The sequence below is a fragment of the Ursus americanus genome, chromosome 17 (genome assembly GCF_024610735.1).
Source record: "Ursus americanus isolate L20-20 chromosome 17, mUrsAme1.1.p, whole genome shotgun sequence".
Lineage (NCBI taxonomy): Eukaryota > Metazoa > Chordata > Mammalia > Carnivora > Ursidae > Ursus > Ursus americanus.
Genome location: NC_142143.1, coordinates 25,483,353 through 25,499,566, shown reverse-complemented (window position 1 = coordinate 25,499,566; position 16,214 = coordinate 25,483,353). Strand labels below are relative to the sequence as shown.

Sequence of the window (16,214 nt, the reverse complement as noted above, 5' to 3'; positions counted from 1 at the left end):
ATAACGACCTACCTAAAGGGGCTGGTTTGTGACCCGCTTACAGAAGAACCAGGTCCTTTCTCCAGGTTCTGGGCCATGCATCTTCCAAATACCCTTCCAAGAGCACTGCTTGGCAATAGGCACATTACTGAAGCCATTAGGGTTCAGTTCTTCTGGAAACAGAGACGCAGGCTACCTGGGGCTCAAGCAACAGGGAAGTGATTTCTGTCCCACACGAAGTTCTGGGGTAGGCGGTCCGCTGCTCGTGGGTGCCTCTGTTCTGGGACATCCTCACAGACTCAGGCCCCCAACCTCTTGTCCTCACGCCACCTCATGGGCTAAAGTGTGTGCTCACTCCCCACACAGGCTTCTTCCACATTCCAGCCAGCAGGGCGTAAGTAGGGCTGTAGAACAGGGGACAGGTGGTCACCAGCTGTCTTTAAAGGAAGTTTCCCAGAGGCCGCCACAGAACACATCTGCTTCATCTCACTGGCCAGTGTAGTCACATGGCCACCACCCGGCTGCGGTAGAGGCTGGGAAAGGTCCTCTTTCCTGTGGGTGAACATGAGCTTCATAAAAATGCCTGTGGGTGGTACTTGCAGCAGCCCATGGGCTCCTCCAGATTGAGTGCGTACCATGGGATTCCATGCCACGCGAAGCCCGGGAGGCTGGGCCTCCTCTTCGAGGCTGTCTGCATCCAACCTGTCTGCTCTGAGAGCATTTATCGAGAACCTCGGGCAGACTGGGGCAGCCGATGGATGTTTATCACCTTGACTGGCCTTCTGGGTTTGCAGTTAAGAGTATGGACATATCCTAGGGATGACCCTTGGCAGCTCTGTGATCTGGGACACTTTTCTGAGCCTCTTTCTGTCTCAGTTTCTTCATCTGTTAAGCGAGGCTAATAGTGTCCGCTTCATTGAGCAGTTATTAAATGAACAGAGCAGGATTAAATGAATTGGTACAGCGTGTAAGACAGCTAGTAAATGGTAAGTGTTCAACGTGCTGTATGTGGGCGCGGACTAAGATTATTAGAAACCAAAAAAGTGTTCTCTTCCTCAGCATTTGTTTCCATAAATAGTCATGGAAACCGTTAGATGGCAGATGGTGATTTTGGAAGGGCACGGTTCTTCAAGTCCTCCACCCTCCATTCTACCCAAAGGAAGTGGGATTTTTTTTATCTAGACATCCTGACCTAGTAGCCTGAATAAAAGATTGAGGCTTGCTACTCACCGGTCTAGTTAGAATTGAAGCCAAGTATGTCATGGTCCAGAGGCCTCCTCATGTACTGCTGCCCATGCAGCTCCTTTCCAGACCCAATTCAAATGTCCCTTCCTCCATGCAGTCTTCCCTGATTTCTCTCCCTTTGAAGAACCTTCTCTAAGCTGGAGGTAATCTCTCTCTGAACCCCTAAAGACCTCTACCTCTACCTACTATTTTCTACCTGGTATTAGAATTCTTTGTATACATCCCACCGCTGTTCTATCAGTCTTCAAATACTTCCCAGTCAGGCTCCGTGCTAGGTTTCTAGTTCATATATTCTGCAGTGCCCCGTTCACAATAGGTGCAAAGTAGATGGGTGTCAGTGAGTGAATTGAGCTACCTGACCATCAACAAAGTGAGCTCTGTCAAGTTGGGTGCATTCAGCTGCAAGTAAGAGAAAAACCAGAATAGTGGTGTTTGAAATAGTAAGAACATGGAATTGCATTCCAGAGCAGAAAGTTGGGAGGTGAGCAACCCAAGGCTGGTCCATCTGCTCATCTGGGTCACCATCTTTGTGCTCCTGTTCAGCCTCCACCTAGTCACAGAATTGCTGCCACAGCTCCAAGCACTATACTTCCCTTCTGTTAGAGTAGAAACCCTTTCCCTTTCTATCTCGTTGGCCAGAACTGGGTTACATGACCATATACCACTAACCATACTGTTGTCCCAGCTTTGTTGATACATTTATGCCAAAGAAATAGGGAAAGCCGGAGCTATCCAGGGACAGATTTCTGGAGAAAAGACCAGTGTAGATTTTCGAGCCCTTTAATCTTTTGTGGGTATTGAAGACTAACTGTTATCCTATAGATTTGGACCATGCTTAGTTTATGCAACATTTTCATATTTTGAAAGACAGGATCACCAAAGGTTTCAGAACATGGAACTAGAGTGCCTGCTTCTACCATTTTCTTGCTGGGTGATCTTGTGCAATTTCCTTAACTTCTGTGTGCCTCAGTTTGTCATCTGTAAAATGGGTATAATAGAATCTATGAGACAAGGTTTCTGAGGTTCTTGTACACAAATACACAGGCACACTTTACAACGGTGCTTGGCACACAGGAAGCCCTCCTTAATTTGCTATTATTATGTCATATTTAGTGACCTTGTCACTCCTATTAAGTAGAAACAGTGAGAGCCTAAGGGAGCCTGGCTGGCTCAGTCAGTAGAGCATGTGACTCAATCTCATGGTCGTGAGTTCGAGCCCCACGTTGGGTGTAGAGCTTACTATGAAGGGAGGAAGGGAGGAAGGGAGGAAGGGAGGAGGGGAGGAAGGGGGGAGGGTTAAGGCTCAGAGAAATTAGATGGCTTACCCACACTCCCACAGCTAAGTAGCAGAAGGGGATGATCTAGATGGTCTCATGCCTGTGCTCAGAGCTCTCAGCCCTCCTGTCCTTCCTTCTTGGGTTTTCTGTCAACACCTACTGAGGGGAATGCTGTTGTACCTGGTGGCTAAATATTGTTTCAAAGGTGATGCTTTAGTTTGTCAAATGTGCTGTGAATTACCCCAAAACAAGGACTATGTCTTAAGGTCTCTCCTCTACCCCAACCCCTAACACTGAGTAGGGCACAGGGAAGATTCTGGCTCAACGGCTTTGTAAGGGGAGAGATGGTGCTTCCATGGGGGATCTTCCCCAATGGGGAACAAAGCCCAGTGTGTGCTCTCTGAGTCCGGGGTGGGGTGAAGAGGTAGGGCCCACTCTGGGAGCCCCGACTCCACTTCCGCTGTAGGAAATTGCTGTCGGAGCACTAAGCGTTAGCAGCATGAAAAATCAATTTGTGTCCGAATTGACTCTCTGAATTCCCTGTGGCCTCTATAAAATACCATTTTACCTTTTTCCCACCCATTTAGCTGTGGAGGCAGGGGCAGATTTACATTCTTTTACATCCAGTTAAGTTTTTTTTCTCCTTTTGGTTATGTTTTAAGTAGAACATTTATTGCCTATAAAGAGGTGTTTTTATTAAAGACAATAGTGCCCTTTAGGTAGTCACGGAGTGCTATTTCACAAATACCTATAAAACCATTAAACAAGCTGGGCTCGCTGGAGCTTTGATTAAAAGGTGCCTTCCAGTCGTCTTTACCTTTGGAAGCCCCGTGAAGTAACGTAACCACTCTCCTTCCCCTGTGCGGACACCAGCAGGCAGAGAGATGTGGGAGACGTGGCGCCCCGACTCAGACGGTGAGGGCAGGACCCGCGTTTACGCCTCCAGAACCCCTGTTGTGCCGGGAGTCTCGCTCAGGACTTCACTTCCAGCCTGACCTAAAACAGGGCTCCTGGAGGCCCAGGGTTCCTGGGCTGTGGGTGGGAGCAGGAGTGAGAAGCCCGGGCGGGGGGGTGAGGGCCTGGGGGGGACACTCCATCGCTAAGTGGTTTGCCGTGCCCACTCCTGGCTCTGCCACTTACCAGCTGTGTCCCCAGTGCACGTTATTTGGCCCCTCTGTACCTCCATTTCCTCACTCAAAAATGGGGATAATACTACTTAAAAGCCGGGGGTGGGGGAGCGGTTGTGGTGGTGCCCGGTGGCTCAGTCAGTTAAGCATTGGACTCCTGATCTCAGTTCAGGTCTTGATCTCAGGATAATGAGTTCAAGTCCCGTGCTGGGCTTGGAGTCTACTTTAAAAAAAAAATGGGGATAATAAGAACACAGCCCCCTAACCAGGGAGGATTAAAAGAGGTGTGCCTGGAAGTGAAGTTGGCAGGGTGTCGATAAAGGTGCTGAACCAGGAAGGCGAGGGAGAGGACTCCGGCACAAGGTGGGCACTCTGGTTCCTTCTAGAAGCTCCGCTGAGCATTGCCCTCCTGCCAGCACTCCCTGCCTTCTGTCCCGTCCCGTGTGTCCAGGTTTGTGCGCAGAGGGACAGCTGGCCTCCCTTCCTGGCTGCGACTGGCCCCGACCCCCAGTGTGCCCAGACTGCAGGCGAGGGAGGGACCGTCTCGGGAAGAAGGGAACTGCCGGGGCTGAGATCCCCCACTTAACCCCAGAGTTCAGACTCCATGGCTTTAGAGTGTTTATCGTTTAGTTGGGACTAGACCAAAGTCTCCTGCATATGATTGTCAGCGGGAGTGTGGGAGCAAGGCGTAAAGGCCGTAACGAGAAGACAGGCCTCTGACACCCTTCCAGAGTCGGCGATCCCCTCTCCCACCACCCAGGTCCTTCTGTCATTGTATCTCCTGAGGGCTCCCGGGGTAAATTCAGTTCCTCGGCCCCGGAGCCCGGAGCCCAGGGCCAGTTGCCATTGTGACTCCCACTGTGCAGCGTGAAGACGGAGGGGTCGGCCCCCAGGGCAGGTGCTCTGCTTGTGGGCAGCGCACCCTCAGCCTGCTGGATACAGAGCGTGGAGTCTGCGCCCTGGCCGCTCAGCCTCGGCGGGTGCCCCGAGTCTCCCAGTGAAGGCACACAGCACGAGCCGTCACACCGATTCTGAGTTACATGAGACGCTGTGATCGCTGTCCTCATCGAGCCTTCCCGGCCGCCCGGCCCCGTGCCCCACCTGCGACGTGCATCATCTCGTTCCATCTCCGTAAGGCTAGACGGGACGTACTGTTATTATACCCGTTTGAAAGTTGAGTGAACCCTAAGGATCCCCAATCTCCCCTTAATTGTGTTCTTTTTTTTCTAAACATTTCCAGTAATCATTTTACATTCCCTCCTGGCAGCCGGGTTCAAAAACGTTAAATGACTGTGCATTTCACAGCCGACCCTTGATTCTGCGATTACCGAGGTGCCTTAGAATCCAAACTGTGTGCTATGCTAATTACAGAACACTCTCAGCCTTTCCCTGACTTGGTTCCCCCGAGGAGCCATAGTAGGTAAACTTTGTTGTGTTAGGTGTGTGTGTGTTCTCAAAGTAAACCTGAAATTGCTTTTCAGTTTGTTTTGAAATACTCCCTAGTTCTGTTTTTGCACACATTCGCCAAGGCCCTCCTTCCCCCTTCCGTCCGATTCTGAGGTTTTGCTGCACTGGGAGAATGTTAACTGAGAAAACGTTAAATAATGGCGCCGAAATGTAAAGTAATTCATGCAAGAATAATAGTACAGGTGGGGACTTAAGGAGGGGCGTTTAATGAGGGCTCAGGAAGCTGTCTGACTGAGGATGTCGAAGTGGAGAAGGAGATAAATGTTATCGTCATTAATGCTGCACATTAACAAGTGACCTCCTTCAGCAGGATCAGTACGGGGACCTCCTGACCTTTCCTGTCACCTGGAACTTTACTTCGGGGACTCTGTGGTCCTGTTCATAAAAAAGATAGTCACCAGCCTGCCCTCATCCACTGCGGAACCTTTTCCAATTTTTTTTTTTTTTTTGGAAGATGAAATTAGAAGTCACTTCTAGAATATTTATGTGTATGTATTTTACTCTCAGATATATTTATTCAGTGCTTGCTCTGTAATGAGAGTTTTCACTTTTCTGTTTTCCTTTCCATTATCCCTGAAAAGAATGGATTATGGAGAAAAGATTAAAGTAGTATAATGCGACACAGTGTTTGCTAATGTGCTGTCAGAGGTATTAGTAGGACTCGCCGAGGTTTGTGTCTTTTATGAATGCCTTTCAGGTTGCAATTATCTAATAGACTTGGAAACCTGTTCGTATTCTTGCAGGCATTAAACGTCGTCTTTGAAAAGATCCCGGAAAATGAGAGTGCAGATGTCTGTCGGAACATTTCAGTCAATGTTCTTGATTGTGACACCATAGGCCAAGCCAAAGAAAAGATTTTCCAGGCATTCCTAAGCAAAAATGGCTCTCCTTATGGACTTCAGCTGAATGAAATTGGTCTGGGTAAGGCAATGAGGGAGTTATTTTGTCCCAGTCCCTGGTGAACGTCTCTCCCACCTTCTCTCCCTTTCTCCCTGCTTGTTGACGCTTCCGCGGCCTGGGCTGCTCCCAGAGGGCACGTCTGGGGCCCAGAGCCTACACGGCTCTCCCACGAGCAGCATGATTTTTCCTAGGAAGCATTATCTTTCAAAGACGCTGGTTTTTAAAAAATATTACGTTTGTAAATCAGATTCATGAGATCGCTCACCCCGAGACTGACTGGATTCACCTTGCATCAAGAAGTACAAAAAGGCGTAGACCCCGCGCCCTCTCGGTGTGTTACGTTTCACATTGGCATCTGATTTGTTTGTTGTGATACCGAGTGTGTCATTAGCGGGTGGCTCAGACTCTGGGTGTTAGCTCCAGCGCGCTAGAAAGGTCATCTTCCTCGCTGCTAATCGCATCCTGCATTAAGTATGGTCTCCATCCTCCCCCCACCACGAAGCAACATCTGCTGTGAATTCATTCTCGGGCTCTCGGTGTGCTGCGGAGAGCACATGCCCGAGCGAGCTAACAGGGCCCCACTTCGCTCAAATGTGCATCAACATTTTAAAGTTGAGCTCCCCGCAGCCCTCCCCAGAGACTGTCGTGGGATTTTATAGCAGATAATGGGACAGGAAAAAAGAGTAAAATCACGGCAGTGACAGACAGCATAACAAGGCTCATCTCCCCTCCATGTACGGTTGCAGCCTCGACGAACAGGCAATTAGTCATCCCACCTGGCCCTCCGAAGCCAGAGCTCCCGCCAAACGGCCATTTAGAGAAGCCTGGGGATGGGGCCTGGCAGGTGCGAGAACCCAGGAGACGTGCAGCAGCCATAGGACTTGGCCTCAAAGAAAGGGCAGCCAGGGCCCCTCCACTCTGCCTCCCTTCTGTTTCCTTCTGTTGGGTGGACTGTCGGGCGCTTGAAGGCCACTGTAGCTCACTTGGGTAGAGGCGGGGTCAAAAAGGCAGCCCAGACAGGAGACCGTCGTCACCTGACCCAGAACCATCAACTTCCTTGCCACGAGCCTACCTCTTGCCAGTGTGTGGCTCCGGCTGCCAAGAGCCGGGCACAGGGAGCCGACAGCCACAGGGAGAACAGCCTGGTGGCCTCAGTCCTGCCCTGCGGAGTCAGTAGAAGCATCCTCTCGCCAGTCCTGGGCTTGAGCCGATCAGTCCCTCCTGATAGGGGAAGGCAGGGAGCAGAGAGAGTCAACTAGAAGCCTCTCTTTGTAGTCTGATGGGAAATGGGAACTCAGCATCCCAGCCCCGTCAGGCTTCTGCTCGTGCGATGGATGATCTTGCAAACGGCCTCCAAGGCTGGCCTCGGAAGACTAAGGCAAGACTTCGAAGCCAGCCTTAAGTTGTACCGAAATTCCATCCCAGAGCTGCTGTGGTGAGACCGCCTCTAGCAGAGGCTCACAGACTCAGAGGCCCAGAGGGGCAGAAACTGTCATAAATAAGGGGTGTTGGTCCACCTAGGTCACCAGGAGATGTGGGACCCAGCTTCATGGGGGGAGGACACCTCATCTAAGGGGGCAGTGCCACTTACCTTCAGCCAGTGGTTGAGCTGTGGGGTCAGTGTTATCAGATGATCCTGTTTTTTAAAAGAGAACTCAGTCTGCATTTTTATGAGCCATCTCCTGATCTTTGTTGGTGCTGAATTGACATTAGTAAGTAAAACATTGTGAAGGTTCACAAAAAAAATACACATCAGGGGGCCACATTCTGGCCCTGGGGCACAAGTTGGCAACCTCCATAAAAGAGTTCGAAGCGTGTGGTTTGGAATATTAGCCCACCAGCATACCCCACACAGGGACCTACAGGTGATGGTTCACAGCACACCTGCCTGGGAACATACAAATTTGGTTTTGGAATTTTCTGGAGAGTTTCCTCCCTCTAAGGATACATTATTTTGTTCTCATTGTCTTTTCTTCCAGGCTTAGGCTCAGAGTATAAGCTTCAGGGACACATAGTCTTAAAAGTCAAAGCCCTAAACACAAAACAAAAATAAAACAAAACTCAGGTTACCTGTCTGGCTGATCTATCTCCAGACCTTCAAACAAATATTAACCACTTTATTTAAGCTGTATCCATAAATAATAATTGCTACTATTATTACAGAGTAGCATTTAAACTTTCTCACTGTAATGTCAGAGGAGAACAAAATGCACTGTCTTTGTTTTCCTTCCCAGAGCTGCAGGTGGGTACACGGCAGAAGGAACTGCTGGACATCGACAGTTCGTCCGTGATTCTCGAAGATGGAATAACCAAGCTAAACACCATTGGCCACTACGAGGTAAGAGCAGGGCTGAGCCCTGACATCTCCTTCCCTGAGCCCCACCCTGACTTGATGAGATCATCTCCAGGTAATACCATAAAAATTCTTTTAAAAAAATTACAGAACTCCCACTGTTTTCTGGCATAGATTGCAGATTTCCTCCTTGGTTGCTCGTTTGGAAGAGCCCAGGAGTCGCTGTCTGTTGTGGCCGCTGTTCGCCTGGGTCCTCTTCTGCGAGGCCTTCGATTTCACGTGAGAGATCACTCTCCACCCTGCAGTTTGGGTGGGAAACGTCACCTCACGGCTCTCCACGGTGCTCGCAGAACCACATAACCTTTGTGTAGAGTCCTTTTTTTTTTTTTTTCCCTGAAGCTCTACATTTCCTGTTTGTTTACAGTATTCGGTCAGACCTCCTTTGGTCCCTGACCCACATGCTGGCTGAGTGCCAAGGTGGGTACGGGGTGCATGTGACCTCTCAGAGATCTGCGTGCCCAAGAAGCCGGCACAGAACAAGGGAGAGGAGTCAGGGAAGGTTCCTGAACACACTGGGATCGTGGGAGTCACTCAGCAGCATTCTCCAAATCTTTGTTGAAGATCTGCTCTGTGCCGAGTGCTGGGCTTGCATGCAAGAGGAACGGAGACCAAGTTCCTAACTTCAAGGGGACTGCTGCCTCAGGAAGGGGGGTGACGGGGGAGGGGAGGCAAGGAAGGAGGCGACACCTACGGTGTAACCGTGCTGTGGCTCAGAGCATCTGAGAAGGCTTCCTGGAGGAAGCTATGACTCAGCAGAGACCTCAAGAGTGAGGAGAACTTACCCGGGCTGGGATGGGGTGCGGCATACCCCACATGTCCTTCCACAGAAAGACTTGTCAACTGGCTAAAACGTGAGAGGCGTGGGGGTGGCAGTGAGAGCCAGTAATAGCCAGTGTGATGGAGGCCTCGCTCGGCCAGATGCTGTCCTCAGCACGGCCCCTTCTTTGGGCTTACTCCATCCTTTCTGTAGCAGACCTATGAGGTAGGTGCTGTTACTGACCCTCTTTATAGATGGGTACACTGAGGCTCGGGGAGGTTGACTAGCAGCTAGCCAGCAGCAGAGCCAAGATTTGGACCCAGGCAGTTGGGCCCCAGGGTCTGTGGCTTAACCAGTGTCCACCACGGCCTGTCAGGGAGGGAGGCGAGAAGGGGAGGCACAGATTGCGCAGCCCTGTCAGCGTCTCCCAGAGTTGGACCTTTGTCCCAAACTAGTCCCAAGAAGCCCCTGGGGGGTCTGCGGGATCCGTGTCTCAGAAATGCCTGTGGCTGTGTGCGGAGCATGGGTGTAAGAGGTCCAAACCTGGTACTAGGGAGTCCCTTGGAAGCTGGCACTAGAAGAATTTCAGATGAGGAGTGATGTTGGCCAGAAGCGACGGAGTGGCTCTGGAGACGGGAGGCAGAGGGACTCCGAGATGGGCAGCACTTGGGCGCTGTAAGCCACGGATGGGAGGGCTTCGGCGCGACGGGGCGGGCGAGACGGCGCTCGGAGCAGGCGCTCTCCAGAGACACAGGAGACCTCCGGGCCTTCGCAGGCCACTCGGAAAGCCGGCGCCTCCTGCCTTTCGTGTCTGTGAAGCCCCGGAAAATGCGTTTGCTCAAGAAGGCCTTTGGGCCCTGCAGGCTCTCCCCTCAAAGCAGAGACTGTTCTGAGGAACAGAGGACAGAGGACGCCTCTTCCTTGGGCTCTTTGCCTCAGCGGTTCTCAGAGCCAGTTTGGGTCTAGCTGCTTTGGGTGACACCTGGCTGGGCGCTGTCCCTGGAGCCTTTGCTGGAGAGCGCGGGGCAGAGAGAGCTGCGGAGTAGCGACTTGCTTCTGTACTCGCCCTCCTGCAGCTCGGACTTTCCAGCCTCGGAGTCCTCTTGCCAAGAGCTGTTGGTCTTAGCCTGTGCAGTTTGTAAAACTCCCTGCAGGACTTTCCTGTTCGGGGGCCGCCCTCCGAGACGCACTGCTCCAGAGGCAATTTAATGGAGAGGAGGGGGTGAGGGTCAGGGATGCTGCCCTGTGAGTGTAGGTCCTCAGAGAGGGGCTTAGCATGGCTTAGTTTGAAGTTCAGGGCTGCAACCTGGCAGCCATTGCCTTCCCTTCCTGCGTCTGGGTAGCGAGTTTGTGTGGTCAAGTCTGGAAGGAACACCGCCCCGGACGCCTCCTTCGGTGCTCTTGACTAACGTGCTTGCCTTGCTCAGCTGTGTGGGGAGGGCGGGGCCACCCTGGTCAGGCTTCGTGGAGGCCCCTAGCAACCACGGGGCATGCAGGGGGCCACAAAGGAAGGGGGTGTGTCCACGCACTGCCCTGCACAGGGAAAGGCAGGACAGGCCACTCCAGCAGGGAAAAGGAAGAACCACCAGAGCTGTCTGCCAGGCCAGGGGAAGGCTGTCAGGAGAGATAGAACATCAGTCTTTACTGGAGACATTGGCCGTGCTAGACACCTATCTGCTTAAGGATGATAATGAAATTAATCCGGCCTGTAGTCACTTCCCGTCCAAATGATTTATTGGCTTCATACCCTAGCATTGCCACATGGTGGTAATAAATGACAAGACTAGGACACAAGGGCTTAAAGGATTCTCCTTATGTTTAAAAAGCTAAGCCGTAAGGCAAATAAACTCAGAGAGCTTGAAGGAAACTGGGGAGGTCAGCGCCCTGTGCTCTCTATGCCTGGACCATCTCAGATGCCCTGGTTTTCAAAGACTGCTCAGAAATAGGTATCCACCACCCCCGTCAGCCACCTAAATCTATGCTCAGTTTAGTAGGTCCCCCGCAGATTTAAAATCTGGAGTAATTTGACAGGGGTAGGCTGAAGCTTACTTTTGTCCTTTCGTTAAAAAATTTTCTCCTGGAGCTTGCATTTCCCTCCAAAGAGACAAGATGCTAATTACCACTCTTATTCATTTACTGAAGCACCCTAGTTTGAGTCACTGTAAGTGCTTGAAAGCAAAAAACTATATTTCATTTAAAAATAGGGCCTAACTCAGAATTTTAAGTGATTCAGACTCATCTCCCTCCAATTAGCCCAAATTAGTTAGGTTTTAAAGTTAATCTTTAGTGACGGCCAGTTCCTCCTACTGTCTAAACAAAGTCCTGTTGCTGGAGTGGGAGCCTGTTTCTTCTTGCCTGTTCTGTCCTTAGGGCAAATAGAGTGTAGCTGGTCTCCTCTGAATGATTTACTGTCCAAATATTTGAAGAACAGGTTTCTAGAGGGGATCTGAAGGCACAGCAAAAATACAGCATCTCATGGGCCAGATGCAACCTGTAGCCCCCAGCTGCTGGCAGTGCTCTGTCATCTATAGGATGCCACCCTCGCCAACCCCGGGCATTGGCAGATCGCTTTCTACAGGCACCGCAGCACTGTTCGTGCACATAAGCACAGTTCATTCACAACAACCCTATGATGAAGGTCCTCTTGTCACCCTCCTTTTCCATCAGATGAGTGCAGAGGAGGGCAAATTTCTGCTCCAGTCTCATTCTGGCCCATGCAAACAAGGGGTGAAACCAGCATCTTTACAAACACATTAAGCCAGAGGCATCTTTCTCCCCTATAATTAAATCCCCCCCAAGCACTTCCTTAACTGGCCGTCGCTGTGTGTCATTTACTATGAAGGAAGCTACAGTGTGTTCTGGAGCTGATGAGATCGGTCGTGTGTGTGTGTGGGGGGTGTCTCTGGGTCCAGGCTTTCTTCCCTCCGCTGCACCCCCGTGTGACCTTTCGCCTGCTGGTGTTATCGCCCCCACCCCCTGCTAGATGGTGGCATCGAGTGTGCAGAACAGGTGTTGTGTCCGACAGGAAATGTTCTCCACAGATCGCACCTCTCATTCTGAGCTGCGAGAGTTTGAGGGGCAGAAAAGACGTCTAACCACTGTGGTGTTGAAGCATATTCTCGTAACAGGTCTGTGCTAATGCCACAGTGGTCCCCGCTAACGCCAAAGTTGTCATTCAGATGACATTTAAAGCTCATAGGAATGTTCCAGAGTGCTAGGTAAAGCCAGGGGTCCTTCCAATCAGGTGTGTCATCCGTGACACTAAAGTAAAGGGATTTGACTATCTCTAAAGGTCTCTCACAGCGTGGGTGACTTCAGAGATTGATCGATTGATTGAACATGCAGGGAGTGCTTCTTGTCCACCGGGCACTGTTCCAGGGGCTCCTACAAATAGCAGCTGCTTTAGTCCTCGCTACAGCCCGGCAAGGTACATACTGTCATTATTCCCATCCGAAGGCCCGGGGAGGCTGAGAAACTTGACCAAGTTCCCATAGCTCTTCTCACTGATGCGCCAAGGCTAAAAGCAGACGAAAAGGAAATCGTACTGGAGACAACGGCTCCTCTCCCTGCTTGGAACCAGGCTTGTAGCCCATGGCCCCAACCTCACAGGCAGCCTTGGCTAGGGGACTGGACCACATCATGAGAAGCCTGGTAGTTACCTTCTCTGATGTCAAATTCAAAAAGGTAACATCTCTTAAAATCTTCTGATGAATCTCATGTCTGTGAGTTTATCAAAATGCTTCCTTCTTTCTAATTCTACTTTAACATCATTTGAGGCCAGTATTCCCTGAAGATGACAGCAGTTGCCTTCATCAGATAGGCGGCCTCTTTCAGGCATGCAAGAACGCACAACTCCAGCCCGACAAAAGCAGGGGAAGGTTAGGTTCCCAATTTCAGGCACCGTCGTGGAGGCCAAACTCGCTCCCAGGGGACGAGGTTAGTGTTCTTTCTAATAGTCCTCAGAGGGAGTTTGCTACTGGCCCAGGCTTAATTCCAGGTACCCAAAGAAAAAGCAGGAGCCCTACTGGCACTTTAACTAGTTTCAAGAATCCTTTAGAGTTCTGTCCTGGGTGTCAAAAACCATGCGTGTGATTTGTATGTTGAGAATGTTCTGATGGGTCCCTTCCAAACGCTCTGATGAGCCCTGAGCCTCCTTTGCTAATGGACTGAGCAAGGTTATCCCTCTGGCCTTGAGAAATAGGATTCCTTTTTCATTTGCCTCCAGCCTTGGGGTGTCGGAAGAGCTGAGGGGGTAGATGGGGAGAGCAGAATTGATGAGTGATTGCGGGGACAACGCTAGTTGAATAAAGTTCTGTTTTCATATAATACCGTTTTAGGAATGAGAGATGCCAGTAAGGGTTTCCACATGGTGATTTGTACTGATTATTGTGTTTTCATTTTTTTTCTGTAAGAAAAAAATATCGCAATATTTCATCATTTTCCATAGAATTCTTAGGCTAAAATTCCAGCTTTTCTTTTAGGCTAAACAAGAAATTACCAATAATTTGACCATTTTTACCTACAAAAATGGCAGATTTATAAGGTTAAATGTAAGTTCAACCTTATATATCTAGAAAATCTATTTTTATGGAATTCTCTTCAACTTATGCCACAAAGATAGTATTTTACCACAAAGAGATCCCACCCTCACTTGCACATGGTTTAGAGGATGCGTACCTTCTGTTTATTTCAGGGGTGATTTTAAATTGTTGACAGGAGTCCTTTTCGCCCTGTGTGGCGACAATTCCTGATGCTGCTAATGGAGGCGTCTACAGTTGTCTCCACCCTGTTCCAACATGGGCCAGTCATCATTGAAGGGGTACAGCCTTCTTGTCTCATTGAACCCTGGAGCACTGCGAGACTGGAAGGAATTTAATTTGAAATCGCCCTGTGTTACCAGTTCTGCTCTGGGCTGGGGAAACATTCCTGCTGCAGATCCATCTAGTGACATTAATCTTTCTTTGATTTAATTTGGTTTTCATTCCTAAAGTAGGGGCCCAGAGGACGCTCCCTGCCTCACAGGAGTACAGGAGGATTAATGAGTCACTCTTAGAAAAGCATGTGGAGCTCCTCAGAACAAACAGCATCGTATTTTTAACACTTTAGCTTCTGTGGCACTTTTCAGAAAGGCATTTCTGTCCTTAACTCGGCAGCAGCTGACTTGTGCAAAGTAGAAAATGGAAACCTTGCCCCCCCCCAACTGCTGTAAATAAATTAGTTTCTGTCTTACACTGGCGTTACTGGGTCACGTGGGGGGAAATGTTCCAGCCCGAGAGCAGCTGTGTAAGTTAGAAATACACTCACACTCGCAGGCTCAGACACACACGCACACAACTCATCCACTAATAAAATGCTTTACACTTGCTCTTGGGAGATAATTTCAGAGTAAAATCTCGGTACGAGCGGCGTCCGCGCTGTCTGGGTGCCAGAGCACAGCGCCAGCGGTGCGTCGTCGCCTGCTCTTGAAAAGACATTTGAACTTCTGGCAGCGCTCCTTATCGGAAGGCCCATCCGCGGTGTTTGTGATTATAGAGTAAGGGTGCTCGCGTTTAGCAAAACGAAGCGTCTGACAGTAGCGGCGTATTGGCTCAACACTCAACAGGATCCATTTGGGATTCATTCTTTGACAATTACCCAGAATGAATCACCAGCTTCCTTTTATAAAAAGATATTTATTGGCTTAGAAACAGAGCATATCCAGCTTTTCATGGGCAGGAATTTTATAACGCCGTTCAAACATTCTCATAAACTTGGTGTCTGAGTGTTGCTAAGGGGGTGCCTGCACAGTGTTGACTTTAATTGCATCAAATATGGAGGAGAATGGAAAAATCAACCAGAAAACAATGAAGAGCTCAAGGGGAAAGGAGAGGATGTTTGGTAATAACAGCAGAGCAGAAGAATTCACTAGTTCAGAATCCACGCCAGAGACACTTGTCGGAGGCCTGATGGCCCAGCCAGCCCCTGCCCAGTACCCCCCTCCCTCCAAGATGTCGTGAACACCAGGGGTTGGCGGCCTCTGGCCTCAGCCTAGCAGCTGATTAGCACCGCCGGCTGGACATCTCTGCTCCAGGCGTCTCTGCAGGGCCGGCTCTGCTCTGTGTTCCTTCCTCTGTGGGTGCAAGCTGAAGGAGATTCGGCTTTAATCCTTTGGTGCTTGCTAAGCAGGTTGGTACATTCGGATAACCAATGTGCAGCAGGCCAGAGCAGAAATTCTAGGTTTCTACTTTTTTCCAAACTGGGGAAGGCTAGGTCCAAAGTAGTATTAGAATTCAGAACAGAGAACTGGAGAATGGAGGGAAAAAGCACTTAACTGACAGTGTTCCAAAAGGACAGTGTTAATCCTCCCTCCACAGTCCCAGAATGAAGGCAAGGATTTGTGTATCCCTGACCTGCCCCTTCCTCAAGGCCCCTTTGTCTTAAATTTTTGGGGACTAGCCCCTCAGAACAGTGAGGCCCACCCTCCGCATCTTAGCATCTAATCCCCTTGGCCTGAAGGGTGCTGCTTCTCGTTGGTTGTAGGGGAGGGCTGTACTGGAGGGCCTTTGGCGCTGGGTTCCACGGTCCCAAAAGGCCTCCAGTGAGAACTCTTGACTTTATTGACAAAAGAGGGTATGCATCGGCATTGCAATAGTGTGTCAGTGTGGTAAAAGCATTTATTTGTCAAATGTGTGTGTTTAAAATCTGTGGCAATTTTTTTTTAGCAGCTCTATTGAGATATCCTTTATATACCATAAAGGTCACCTTTTAAAATGCACAATTCAATGGTTTTTGGTGCATTTACAGAGTTGTGCAATCATCACCACAATCTAATTTTAGAACATTTTCATCACCCCAAAAAGAAACCTTGAATTCATTAGCAGTCACTCTTCATTCTTCCGACCCCTGTTTAGGCAACTAGTAATCTACTTTCTGTATGTATAAATCTGTCTATTCTGGACATTTTATATAAATAGGATCGTACAATATATGGTCTTTTGTGACTGGCTTCTTTCACTTAGCATAATGTTTTTGAGGTTCATATTGTAGCAGGTATCAGTACTTCTCTCTTTTTATTGTATGGCAGGGTTTTTGTAGTATATTCATACAATGCAATAATACAAAGTAATTTA

The 16,214-nt window shown here is 49.6% G+C and overlaps 1 protein-coding gene across 3 annotated transcripts in view; it reads left to right on the top strand.

Annotated features, from left to right (window-relative positions):
- The window catches only part of PLXNC1 (plexin C1), a 142,858-nt gene that overhangs the window by 111,987 nt on the left and 14,657 nt on the right, over positions 1–16,214 (top strand). For all 3 annotated transcript variants that reach the window (XM_045779598.2, XM_045779597.2, XM_045779596.2), the window contains 2 exons: positions 5,839–6,016; positions 8,230–8,333. In XM_045779598.2, coding sequence (XP_045635554.1) covers positions 5,839–6,016; positions 8,230–8,333 — 282 coding nt within the window. The remainder of the gene's footprint in view (positions 1–5,838; positions 6,017–8,229; positions 8,334–16,214) is intronic.